Genomic DNA, 11,629 nt, shown 5'->3' with positions numbered 1-11,629 from the left:
GTACTGAAATAATGACCGTTATTTACTGTTATATGGCGGCCATCCACTCAATTTCACCATTGTGTGGACAGAGCCTTTCTATGTTTTTAATCCACTCCTGGTTTTGGTTGCAATATGAGGACCACAATACTGACTGAAATATACGTAGTGTGAACCCAGCTTAATGTGTAACTGTCATTTTAGGTGACTTTTCAGGATTTGCTGCCCTGTGTATGTATATGAGGAGCAGGGATATCTGGCCAATCTATCACTTGTATATGTCAGTTTTAACCCCTGCTTACCAGTCTTCATACTTCATCTCTTTGTCTGTAGTGTGTATATAGACTAGCCTCCGTGCTGCCTCCTGTACCCTAAAAACAACATCCTGCAATCCTACTTTACCCTTCAGAAGTTTCCAGAACAGCACTAAGCAGTCTCATAAGTGAAGCCAGTGTTTTCTGTGGCCACAAAGTCTGCCCACTGCACAAGCTGCTCCTCTCCTCTTCCTGCTCACTCACCCCCCCTCAGCCCCTCCCCTCTCCATAGCATATAATGAGCAGTGCAAACTTGTCTTCACTCTGCTGTAGATTGCTTTCCCCCTTGATAATGAACAGATAAGAACAGTTCCACCAGTGGTGAAATATGATCATTTCCAGTAAATTTCAAGAAAATGTTCAAATGAAATAGTAAAATCTTGACTGCCTACACTCCTTTATATACAGACACTATATAATGTCTGTATTATGGACCAAGAGGAATTGTGAGGGGTGCTGTACTGCTATTACTATATACATGAATGCACAATATAGATAGATTCAGTAACACTTGTCTGTGGGATACCCTGTCCAGGGCACTTGTATGATTTCAGCTCCGACTGCATTGGGAATAGCACATTGTTCTCCTAGCAACAGCTGAATTCAAAGATGGAAAAAAAATTGTATATATTTTACTCCCAACACAAAGGGTATAATTTTTTTTTCTTCAGATCAGCATCGGTGAAGAGGGGTCCAGCGTGCACAGAAGAGCCATCATGAGCGGGCCGCTCTCTTCTCCTCATTCTCATTCTGCGGCTGTCTCCTATGCTCGGACAATCTTCCATGGCTTGCTGCAGAGTGATTTGCAGTCAATGCAGAGCAGGGAACTCCCTTCCACACAAAAGGAAGGCAGCATCCAGCTACGTATCCAGCACACACACCTGCTGCACCCACACACAAAACCAATATATACATGTACATATGCGACATATACCCTATATATCCTATGTAACACAGTGGTCACTTAACCAGAATAACATAACCATTTCAAATGAAATAAGCATTGCAATACAGCTATACCATTCAGTGCATTATCCTTGTCACAATATAGTACTCTCTCCCTGTAACTTATCATTAGGTTTGCATTATTAAAGGGGTTGTCTTCTATACATCAGTAAACCCTTCCCCCATTTAAGCTGCTTCCAGTGAACCATAATGAATGTCTTTTGTAGGCTGCAATGATAATAGGCATTTATAATGACTGTGGTTCCACTGCAATACTACATGATCACAGGGATTCCAGCACCAAGGGCCCATGTTATCATCTTGGAATAGGGGGCCTATAATCTAAGGCAGAGATAGCCATACATGAGACCCCCTTTAGGTAAGTGTATAGATATGGGTGACATAACAGAGTGACTACTTCAGGCAAAAAATCAACAGTGAACATTGATTCCAGTAACCATGGCTGCAAGGAGTCGGATTGCCAGATTACATATGTTCCACCATATGGATGGGGGATACTTAATGGATGTATCTCACATTTACGCACGAATGCTGCATTCTGCTCTTGGGATCGCTTTTACATAGAGTATATAGGAAGTGAGAACCCAGATGTGCTCTTTATTTTCACCACTACTACTACTATACCCAGGGAACAGTAATACACAACATTATTTCTTTACAATTAGATTTTCAAGTTGATCTTTCACTCAAAATGTAAAAAAAAAAAAAAATCATATAAAGGCTAGTTTCACCCAGGCATAATATGGCTCCATTTTTGGTTCCGTATTGTAAATGCAAGTCCTGGATTGGATGATGTGAGCTGACAGCTGTCATTTCAAGTCAAAAAAGCAGTTAGCTCTGGATTTGCATTCAAAGCATGGATGCATATATGTGGCCCTATATTGCAGGCCCAGAATCTGCAATAGCGGCTTCTAACAGAACCTCCGATGCAGATGTGAACAGTCATTATGTCAATGTAATCAATACAAAGTGACAATTCATCAAGATACATGAAAAGTAATAAACAACATGGCCCTACTTTTGTTGCTACTTTTGTAATTGAATAGATAAAGGCCAATATGTCTGTAACTAAAAGGAACATAATGACGAAACTTTGGCTTCGGCTCAAACTCCTCATTTACAAATATATGGTTGATTTTTACAATTTTGGAGGAAATGTCAATAAAATTACAATTACTGAACTGCTGAAGTGAACAGATGCCAGCGATTTACACTGCAGGAGATACGGTGTCCCGTTATTTATATGTATATGCACTTATAATAAAATTATATGGGGTTATGCTTTACTCATAGTGCTCAGTGCAGAGATATGGCCTTCTAATGTCTAGTTATACAGTATAGTTTTGATGCATCTCAAAAGACATAGCCAAAAACAAGTGGGGAACACATTTAAAGAAGACCCCTCACCTCTCATGAGACATCTTTTCTTAAGTAAATAACTGTATTTCCTATTTTATGCTATACAAATAACTCTACTTTGAACTGTTACCAGTTGGGGGTTTCGCCCTGTCAATGTCTGACACTATCCAGTCAAAGCCAGCAGAGCCAGATTGTGTACGGACAAACCCTTTTGACAAGAGAATGGTAACCAATTGTCAATCCACACATATGGCATGCTATGGGTCTATCGAACCAAACTTAGATCATCATAGAAACCTATAGTCATTTACTATATGTTTGGGTAAATATTACGACTGTGATACAGATGGTAAAACGCAGCTATTTTTCCTGTAGTGAGATCTGTAGTTTGGGTACTAATTAAGGGCCCTATTACATGGAAAGATTATCGGGCAAAAAATCGTTATATCGTTCAAATTTAGGGGAGAAAATCTTTCAGTGTGTATGCAGCAACGATCAAACAACTTTGCAAATCTAACGTTCATTCGATATTACAATCCTTCAGGTACTAGAGTCCTTCCATGTATTATGGTGAAGGATTTCTGGTTGTTCAGAAAAGTGATCCTTTGCAATCGTTTATCGGAAAAAAAGAAAAATTGGCTTCATCTAATAGGACCCTAAAGGCCAAACTCATTTACAGAAACTATTACATGGCTCAGTAATCGAACAGTCAGGACTGTATGAACGAGCACTAGATCATATGTACAGCCCTAAGCTGAGATAAACTGTCGGTGCCAGTAATTCTGAAACATGTGAGCATTGAGCGATCAGCTGACCAACATGCGTTTGCTCATTGCTCATCAGCTGATGGCCGGCCCAATTTAGGGGGAGATATCAGACTTTGTAATGGTGCGTTTACACGAAACGATAATTGGCCCGATCGTACGATTAACGATGTCGGAGTAACAATTTTTTTTTCATAACGATCAGCGTTTAGACGGTACGATATATCGTACGGAAAAATCCTTTCGCGTGCCCGCAGCCCGGCCCGTCCGCAGCCCGCCCCCCCGCTCGCAGCCCGGCCCCCCGCTCATCCGCAGCCCAGCCCCACGGTCAACTGCAGCCCCCTGCGCCGCCCCGATCGCCACCCCCGCCGCCCCTCTGATCGTCACCCCAGCCGCTCCAATCGCCACCCCACCCCCCGTCCGCGAGCATACGTTACCTGCTCTGCGTAGCAGGTCTTCGAAATCCCCGACTCCCCTCTTCAGTGCATTGATTGGCTGAAGAGGGGAGCCGGGAATTTCAAACGGCTCCTCTTCAGCCAATCAGTGCTGAAGAGGAGCACTGATTGGCTGAAGAAGAGCCGTTTGAAATTCCCGGCTCCCCTCTTCAGCCAATCAATGCACTGAAGAGGGGAGTCGGGGATTTCGAAGACCTGCTACGCGGAGCAGGTAACGTATGCTCGCGGCGGGGGCGATCGGAGCGGCAGCGGTGGGGGGGCAATCGGACCGGCGGCGGGGGGGCGATCGGAGCAGCGGCGGGGGTGGCGATCGGGGCAGCGATCAGAGCTGCGGATGCTGCTGTGGATGAGCGGGGGGCCGGGCTGCGAGTGGGGGGGCGGGCGGCGGGCGGGGCTAAGGCGGCCGGACTATCGCGCGACGACTGTTTACACGGAACGATCTGCGAATTTTTGGCGAAGGACGAACAACAATTTGATAACATATTGAAAGATCAAAATGAACGATTTCTCGTTCATCGTTTGATCGTTTGCTGCGTTTACATGTACGATTATCGTTCAAATTCGATCGTTATCGCGCAAATTCGCACAATCATCATTACGTGTAAACGCACCATAATAAGAACGTTCCACCTGATAAAGGTAACAAGATCTAATTGAGGAGACTGATCTTGTGCAACTGAAACTCCCTCTCACTTCCCACGGTCTATGTCAGCTGCATTGTATGTAAATAGATCATGTTCTATATCTGTACACCTGGAGAACCTTCCAGCGGGGGAGGATCGCTAGTAATTAGGGGGTCCTGAAATTGCTCTACAAATCCACAACTTTCAAGTGGCTATTCCCCCCCCCCTCCCTCAATGCGTTTTGTAATTTCCAGGAACTAGCTGCAGGGGGGCTTCCACTCCACTGCTTCATTAACCTTGTCTCCAGGCTCTCTGCACCATCCCCCTGCAAACACTCTTCACTTTATTTAATCTCTGCCCAGATTTTAACCCTTTAACACGTTTCACAGGGTCTGAGTTTTAAAAGACATTAAAGCCTGCTATTCACCCTAGAGTATTGGCCGACTCAGGGACTCAATACATTAAACATTCATACTGAATATATCATGCATGCCTTTCATTTGGGGACATGTCATGGATTCTTAAAGGGGTTGTCCAGCAAAAATATTTTTCTTTCAAATCAACTGGTTTCGGAAAGGTATATAGATTTATAATTTACTACTATACAAAAATCTCAAGTCTTCCCATACTTAGCTGCTGTATGTCTTGCAGGAAATGTTTTATTTTCAGTCTGACACAGCGCTCTCTGCTGACATCTCTGGCTGAGACAGGAACTGTCCAGAGCAGAAGAGGTTTTCTATGGGGATTTGCTGCTGCTCTGCACAGTTCCTGTCTCGGACAGAGGTGGCAGCAGAGAGCACTGTGTCAGACTGAAAAGGAAAAACCACTTCCTGCAGGACATACAGCAGCTGATAAGTATTGAAAGACTTGAGATTTTTAAATAGAAGTAAATTACAAATCTATATAAAGTTTTGAAACCAGTTGATTTGAAACAAAAAGATTTTCGATGGATATCCCCTTGAACCATGAACCTTTGTATCTATGAACGGAGACAAGCGGACTATGTTCACACATGTTTGTCCTTAATATATCATGTTTTCCAAAAAGTATATATGTCAACGGTGTACGTTGGCAATTTGTCCAAAAGGTATGCTGCAGTATACTGGGCCATACTGGGCTGGATCTATGTTGTGACTGTTTCCTGCAGGCATACATTTACTCAGAAACCAGTTTCACGCCTTCCCACTAAGCTGAAGTTTTTGGAAAGGTAAGATCAAAGGTGGAAAATTGTAAAAATAAATTGCAGATGTCTGTGCAATGGATTTTAATGACAGATCCAAGCAATCAATGTTATAGAGCACCCCTGACTAGGTAAAACAGGTACAATAAATATTTGCTGGTTGAGTTCTATTACCACTATTATTTACTGTTACCATTAAATAATAGCTGACTGTTGAATCTCCAATGGTAGACAGGAACCATCCAATGTGATGGTGGGCTCAATAATTGGGTTCTGTACATGACTGTGTCTTAAAACTTGAAGAGCTTGACAGAACGCAGCTTATTTCTGATAGGAAGGCGTTTCACTTGTTTGTAATAAGAATGCCCAGCCTATACAGCTGTCAGTTCGGATTGTCAGACATGCAGTCAATTGAGGATTTGCGGCAGTAATATGGATGAAAATGTGTTCCTATTACACCCACGTGAAACTGGCCTAAGGTCTTATGCACCCAGGCTTATTGTATGTAGATATAGGTACATAGAGAGGTTCAAGAAACCCTCTCGTACATCCATATGAACGTCATATAGAGGCATACAGGGAATATATCACACACAGAGTTATGGAGGAATTACATGCTTCTAGATTAGAATATTTTATTACACATACTGGGGGAGATTTATCAAACATGTTGTAAAGTGAAACTGGCTCAGTTGCCCCTAGCAACCAATCAGATTCCACCTGTGAGAAATGAAACATGGAATCTGATTGGTTGCTAGGGGCAACTGAGCCAGTTTCACTTTACACCATGTTTGATAAATCTCCCCCACTGTACCCACCCAAGCATGGGTTGTAAAAAGGCGATGCAGACTCTAAAGCCCATCATGGTACTGTAGCTCCTGCACATGGTCCATCTATCACACATTTAAAAGGTACCTATCATTTTGCTTGTGCGGCAGGATACCCTTTCGAAATTCCAGTAGATTTGTTGTCCGCTCCTAAAGAAAGAAGTATATGAAACTGTTGGAAGTGTCATAGAGTTGCATTGTAAGTATATTACAATGCAAGTTTATGGTGCTTCGGGCAGTTCCATGCATTACTTGTTTTAGGAGCAGACTACAAACCCTCCAGAGTTTTTAAAGGGTATACTGCCGCATGAAGGAAATGATAGGTATCCTTTAACCAAAGGTTGTTGCTGGTTATATCTCAATATGTTACCCATGTTACATGTATCCTTTTGAAGAAAATTCTTGCTTGGCTTTAAGGGAGTACTCCGGCGGGGGAAAAAAAATTGTAGATCAACTGGTGTCAGAAAGATATACAGATTTTTAAATTACTTCTATTTAAAAATCTCAACATTTCTATTACTTATCAGCTGCTGTTTGCCCTGCAGGAAGTGGTGTTTTCCTTTTTAGTCTAACATGGTGCTCTCTGCTGCCACCTCTATCAGTGATAGGAACTGTTCACAGTAGAAAATCCCAATAGATCCCCATCTTCCTGCAGGTTATACAGCAACTGATGAGTACTGGAAGAGTTGAGATTTTTAAATAGAAGTCAGAGTACCCCTTTAATTTCTAGTCATTCTTAAAGACTTGTTAATTAAAAATTCAAACACAGGGAAGCTTTCTCCAATAGTTGGCACTACAGGTACAATATGGAAACAATAGTGCTGCAGATTGTGCTAGTCTTTCTATAAGAAATACAGCTAAATCTACCTGCCCCATAATACGCTTGGTTAAGTGATAATTTTGAGCTTAAAGGGGTGCTCCGGTGGGGGGGCACTTTTTTGGGGGGACCGGGGAGGAGGTGGCTGAAATAAAAGACGTCCACTTACCTCCCCGGTTCCAGCGGCGGGTCACTCATTGCGGCGCTCCGGTCCCCGGTTCCCGGCCGCCTCCGCTACGTCTCAGGGCCGCTCAGCCACTCAGTGAAGGAGGCGGGATCCGAGCGGACTTCAAACGGATCAGACACCCGGAAGCGGCCGGGAACTGGGGACCGGAGCGCCGTGATGCGGGACCCGCCGCTGGAACCGGGGAGGCAAGTGGACGTCTTTTATTTCAGCCACCTCCTCCCCGTTCCCCCCCAAAAAGTGCCCCCCGCCGGAGCACCCCTTTAAGGCTAGAGTAGTCTGACAGCCCAGTGGCTAGCGGTGTGCTGCCTGATATCCCTATTGAAAAGGTTATAGTTGCTAGGCCGCATATTCTTAGCAACTAGTCCATCTTAACTAGTACAGCTGTGCTGGATCTGCACTTGGTGATCAGAAGGGAGAATTACTTTGGCACTTTGGCCCCATGACATTTTATGGTGCGATTTATCTTACAGATCTTTGAAGCCAAAACCAGGAACAGACTATAAACAGAGATCAGGTCATAAAGAAAAGACTGAGATTTCTCTTCTTTTCAAATCCATTCCTGGCTTTGGCTTCCAAAATCTGTCAGATAAATGGTCTTGGGCCATTGCTGACCCCTTTGCAAAGGCCTTTAAATTTTTAAGCAAGCATGAAAAATATAACTAGAAAATATAAGTTCCAACCTTCTCTGTTCAAGCATTCATTATCCATTAATAAATTCCTATGATGGATAAAGATACCGCCATCATGATACAAGGGAAGCCTCATAAAAAGCACCACGTGTTCGGAGAGGCTCACGGATATTAGGGAAAAACAATAGGCGCATTTTTCCTCTGCCTGTTGTAAAACTTGTAGAATCACATCATATGATAAGAAGCGTTAAAAACAAAATTCTCCATTATTCTATCTCGAATCCGGGAGTAATTCTTTCACAGGCCGTGCATAATATTATTAACCGTGCCTTTTTAATAATCATTTTTTTTAAAAATTATATATAAAAAAAGAATAGTGTTGTATAGTAAATGTTATAACATCTTATACATATAATACAGTTTAAAAAAAAAAAAACTCAGTGACTCGTCATAGGATTAGTCTGCCGCTATCCAATATAGAAACAGCAGCTGCTTACACAGTGATTCTTTCCAGCCTGCTAAATAAAACATATTCTTTACCACTTGAAAGTATAAACACAGCTGGACATATAGCCGAGGACACAACAGGCAGACCACTGACAACGCCTTTCTGGACAAGGTCTCAACATGTGAAGACACAGCAGAGATGACAGGGAGACGATATGACCAAGCCAAGTCTGGCTGCTGCAGACAGACCACCAAGCTGCTGCTAGACAGAAGTAACACTCTGCATCCATCACCCAGATCAGGGCTATAGTAGAGGATGACTCAAGATAGCACAGATGGGCTTTCTGCTGGGCCTTGTTTGTTTTTACTGATGTGTCTGTGTGTATTTGCAATGGCACTTTTTTTTCTTTACATAAATATATCAGTTCTTCTGTATATATTTATAGACGTGCGGAGAAATATTGATATTTGTGCAGATGGAGCAAGTCAAACATGGCTCACAATGCTGACACGCTGAAAATCCTTGCTCTGATCTTCCTATACAGCCAGGAATAGCTCATGATTAGAGATGAGAAAATCTTTCTTCCTATTGCAGATTGATTCTGCCATCTCTACTCATTGTATGCAAGCTAAACAGCAAAAGGACACATAGAATATGTAAATTTATCACGCTCTCTGCCTGTACAGGTAAGTGTATACATATAAATCTTGTATTAAATACGTTATATATATATATATATATATATATATATATATATATATATATATATAAATCTGTAGCAAGAAAGATCTGTGCATGCACAGACAAGTGCATTATTTCCAGTTTTTCCCCTTCCCCATGGGCGGGTCGTCCACCATTAATGCAAAAGACACCACAGAGACCAACGAAACAGACAAACAAGCCAAATCGTAAAATTCAACAATCATTTTTTTTTTTTAGTAAGGAGTGCAAATAATATGTAGGCTAGAAAAGATGAGGATAACAGGCAGTTCTAGCAATCTCACATATTAATTTCATGCAGTAGAAATGGGCACCAGATGATACCAGCCATGGATCCCACCCCCAATACCTGAACCCTCCTATTCATTGTGAGACGGAATCACAGAAATGTAGCACAAAATGAATGTTACATCTGTAACCTGTGGCTAGGAATGAGAGGAGAGACAGTGCAGAGTATAGGAAGGAAGGGAAAAAAATGGACACCAGGCACAGCTGTCAGACCAGACAGGAAAGACACCAACCCCCTGCAGACCCCCTCACCCTCCCAGGAGGCAGTGATACCAGGACATGTCTACAGAGAAGAAGGTCAACACTGTACACTAAAAACTTCAAGTTTCATCCTTTTTGGCCGGAGGATAAATTATAGAGATTGAATAAGGTCTATCACCCAACATATGTGGTCCCTGTCGGAGAGGACACTTGTCACCTAGTCCAATGCCAGGCAGGTCTGATAATCCATAGACTTCAGTGCACCATTTTATTATACCCCCTTTGAGGCTCTGGAGGATTGGGCCAGGTATTGCTCGGCAATGACACGGCTTTTGCCTTCAGCATACATAGGGGTTAAGTGGCAGGGTCCTGCCCTGCATCTGGGGTAAACTCCATCCCCTTGTCACACAGTGCAAGGAGTTTGTAGAGATGTAGAAATGCCAAGCCAACAGCAGCGGATCATGGTGGGCATCTTTGGTTGGCATCCTGTCAATAACCCAACGTTACCGCTGCTTTTTCTTCTGCTTGAGTGTCTTCCTCCTCTTGAGGATCATCTCATAGAGTTTGTCCATGCCTTCTGTCAACCCCTCTCCAATGATAGCGCAGGCCGGCTGGACGTGGTAAGGGGTAGACGGGCTCAGTTCTTGCAGCGCCAGCTGTCTTTCAATCTCAGCCACTGCCAGGGACTTGGGCAAATCCTGCTTATTGGCGATGACCAAGAGGGGAGTTCCCTGGTTCTCGGCAAACTTAGTCACTTTGTGCAGCTCGGTCTTGGCCTCCTCTAGCCGATCTGAGTCCACAGAATCCACCACATAGATGATGCCATCTGTACATCGGCTGTACGATTTCCAGAGGGGGCGCAACTTCTCCTGACCCCCCACGTCCCAGAAGTGACAGCTGATTCCCTTCGCTGCTCCATTGCTCAGTCGTATCCTTTCCGTGTTGAAGCCGATGGTGGGCACGGTATTGACAAACTCATTGAACTTAAGCCGATATAATACAGTCGTCTTCCCAGCAGAGTCCAGGCCGAGCATGACAATGTGCAGGGACTGGAAGGAGGAGATGTTGGAGGAGATATTGCCCATGTCTAGAGGCTCAGACCCAGCAGCAGAACACAGTGATGACCTGTCTGTGGTGCCCTCTGAAGATGCTCAGCCCATGCATGCCCTGATAGTCTGCAGTGTGGCCAGATGCACTGGGATCCCTCCTCGGTAGACAAGTCCCCTGCAGCCTCACCCAAGGTGCATGTCTGGCCGCAGCACAATGCTGGTGCTACAATCCAGTGCTGGCCATCCAGGGTGAGTGCAGTCTGTGGGATCCCCTGGGTAAGTGGAGGGTATGCTGTCCTCATCCAGAAGTGCACCCTCCTCCTCCTCCTGCTTGTGTCTGCTCTTTCTCCTCTTTACCTTCTATCTCTCTCTCTCCTCCAGCCCTTCACATGATAATGAATCTGCATCCCCAGCCATCAATCTCCTCCCAGCTCACACCCCCTAAGAGAAGGAGGGAGGGGTAGTCTTAAAAGGGCAACTGCAGCCCTGAGAGAAATGATTTCTGCATTGACTCTATGTATGATCTGCAGCATGACTGCTCTGCTCACACATCCACATTCAGACCCATGCTTAAAACTTGTGCAACAACTGGCAGAGAATTTCCAAGGAATGGCACTGCACATAACAAATATACTGCCGATAGGAGAAACACAATGTAGAGCATTTTTTGTGGCTTCATTGTACTTTGAAAGTCAGGGAACAATGCACTGCAAAATCTGCATTGGCAATGCACTTTAACAGATTTCCAAAATCTTATAAATCCATGTTGTCAATAAACTGTGGTGATGAACCGAGCAAAAAAAGCCAAATCGTAAAAGAAGTC

At 43.7% G+C, this 11,629-nt stretch overlaps 1 protein-coding gene across 1 annotated transcript; it reads right to left on the bottom strand.

The window, feature by feature from the left end:
- Window positions 1-9,457: 9,457 nt before the first annotated feature.
- On the bottom strand, window positions 9,458-11,190 carry ARL4C (ARF like GTPase 4C). Its single transcript, XM_069985195.1, has one exon. It carries the CDS (start codon window positions 10,840-10,842, stop codon window positions 10,261-10,263), a length of 582 nt encoding a protein of 193 aa, XP_069841296.1. The 5' UTR covers window positions 10,843-11,190; the 3' UTR covers window positions 9,458-10,260.
- Between the last annotated feature and the right edge of the window lie 439 nt (window positions 11,191-11,629).

Source organism: Dendropsophus ebraccatus, chromosome 9 (genome assembly GCF_027789765.1).
Source record: "Dendropsophus ebraccatus isolate aDenEbr1 chromosome 9, aDenEbr1.pat, whole genome shotgun sequence".
In the NCBI taxonomy this organism is placed as follows: Eukaryota; Metazoa; Chordata; class Amphibia; order Anura; family Hylidae; genus Dendropsophus; species Dendropsophus ebraccatus.
This window is presented reverse-complemented; position numbering and strand designations above follow the sequence as displayed.

What these genes read in the sequence shown, in the direction of transcription:
- ARL4C (XM_069985195.1), bottom strand. Translation starts at nt 10,842, where the DNA reads ATGGGCAATATCTCCTCCAACATCTCCTCCTTCCAGTCCCTGCACATT.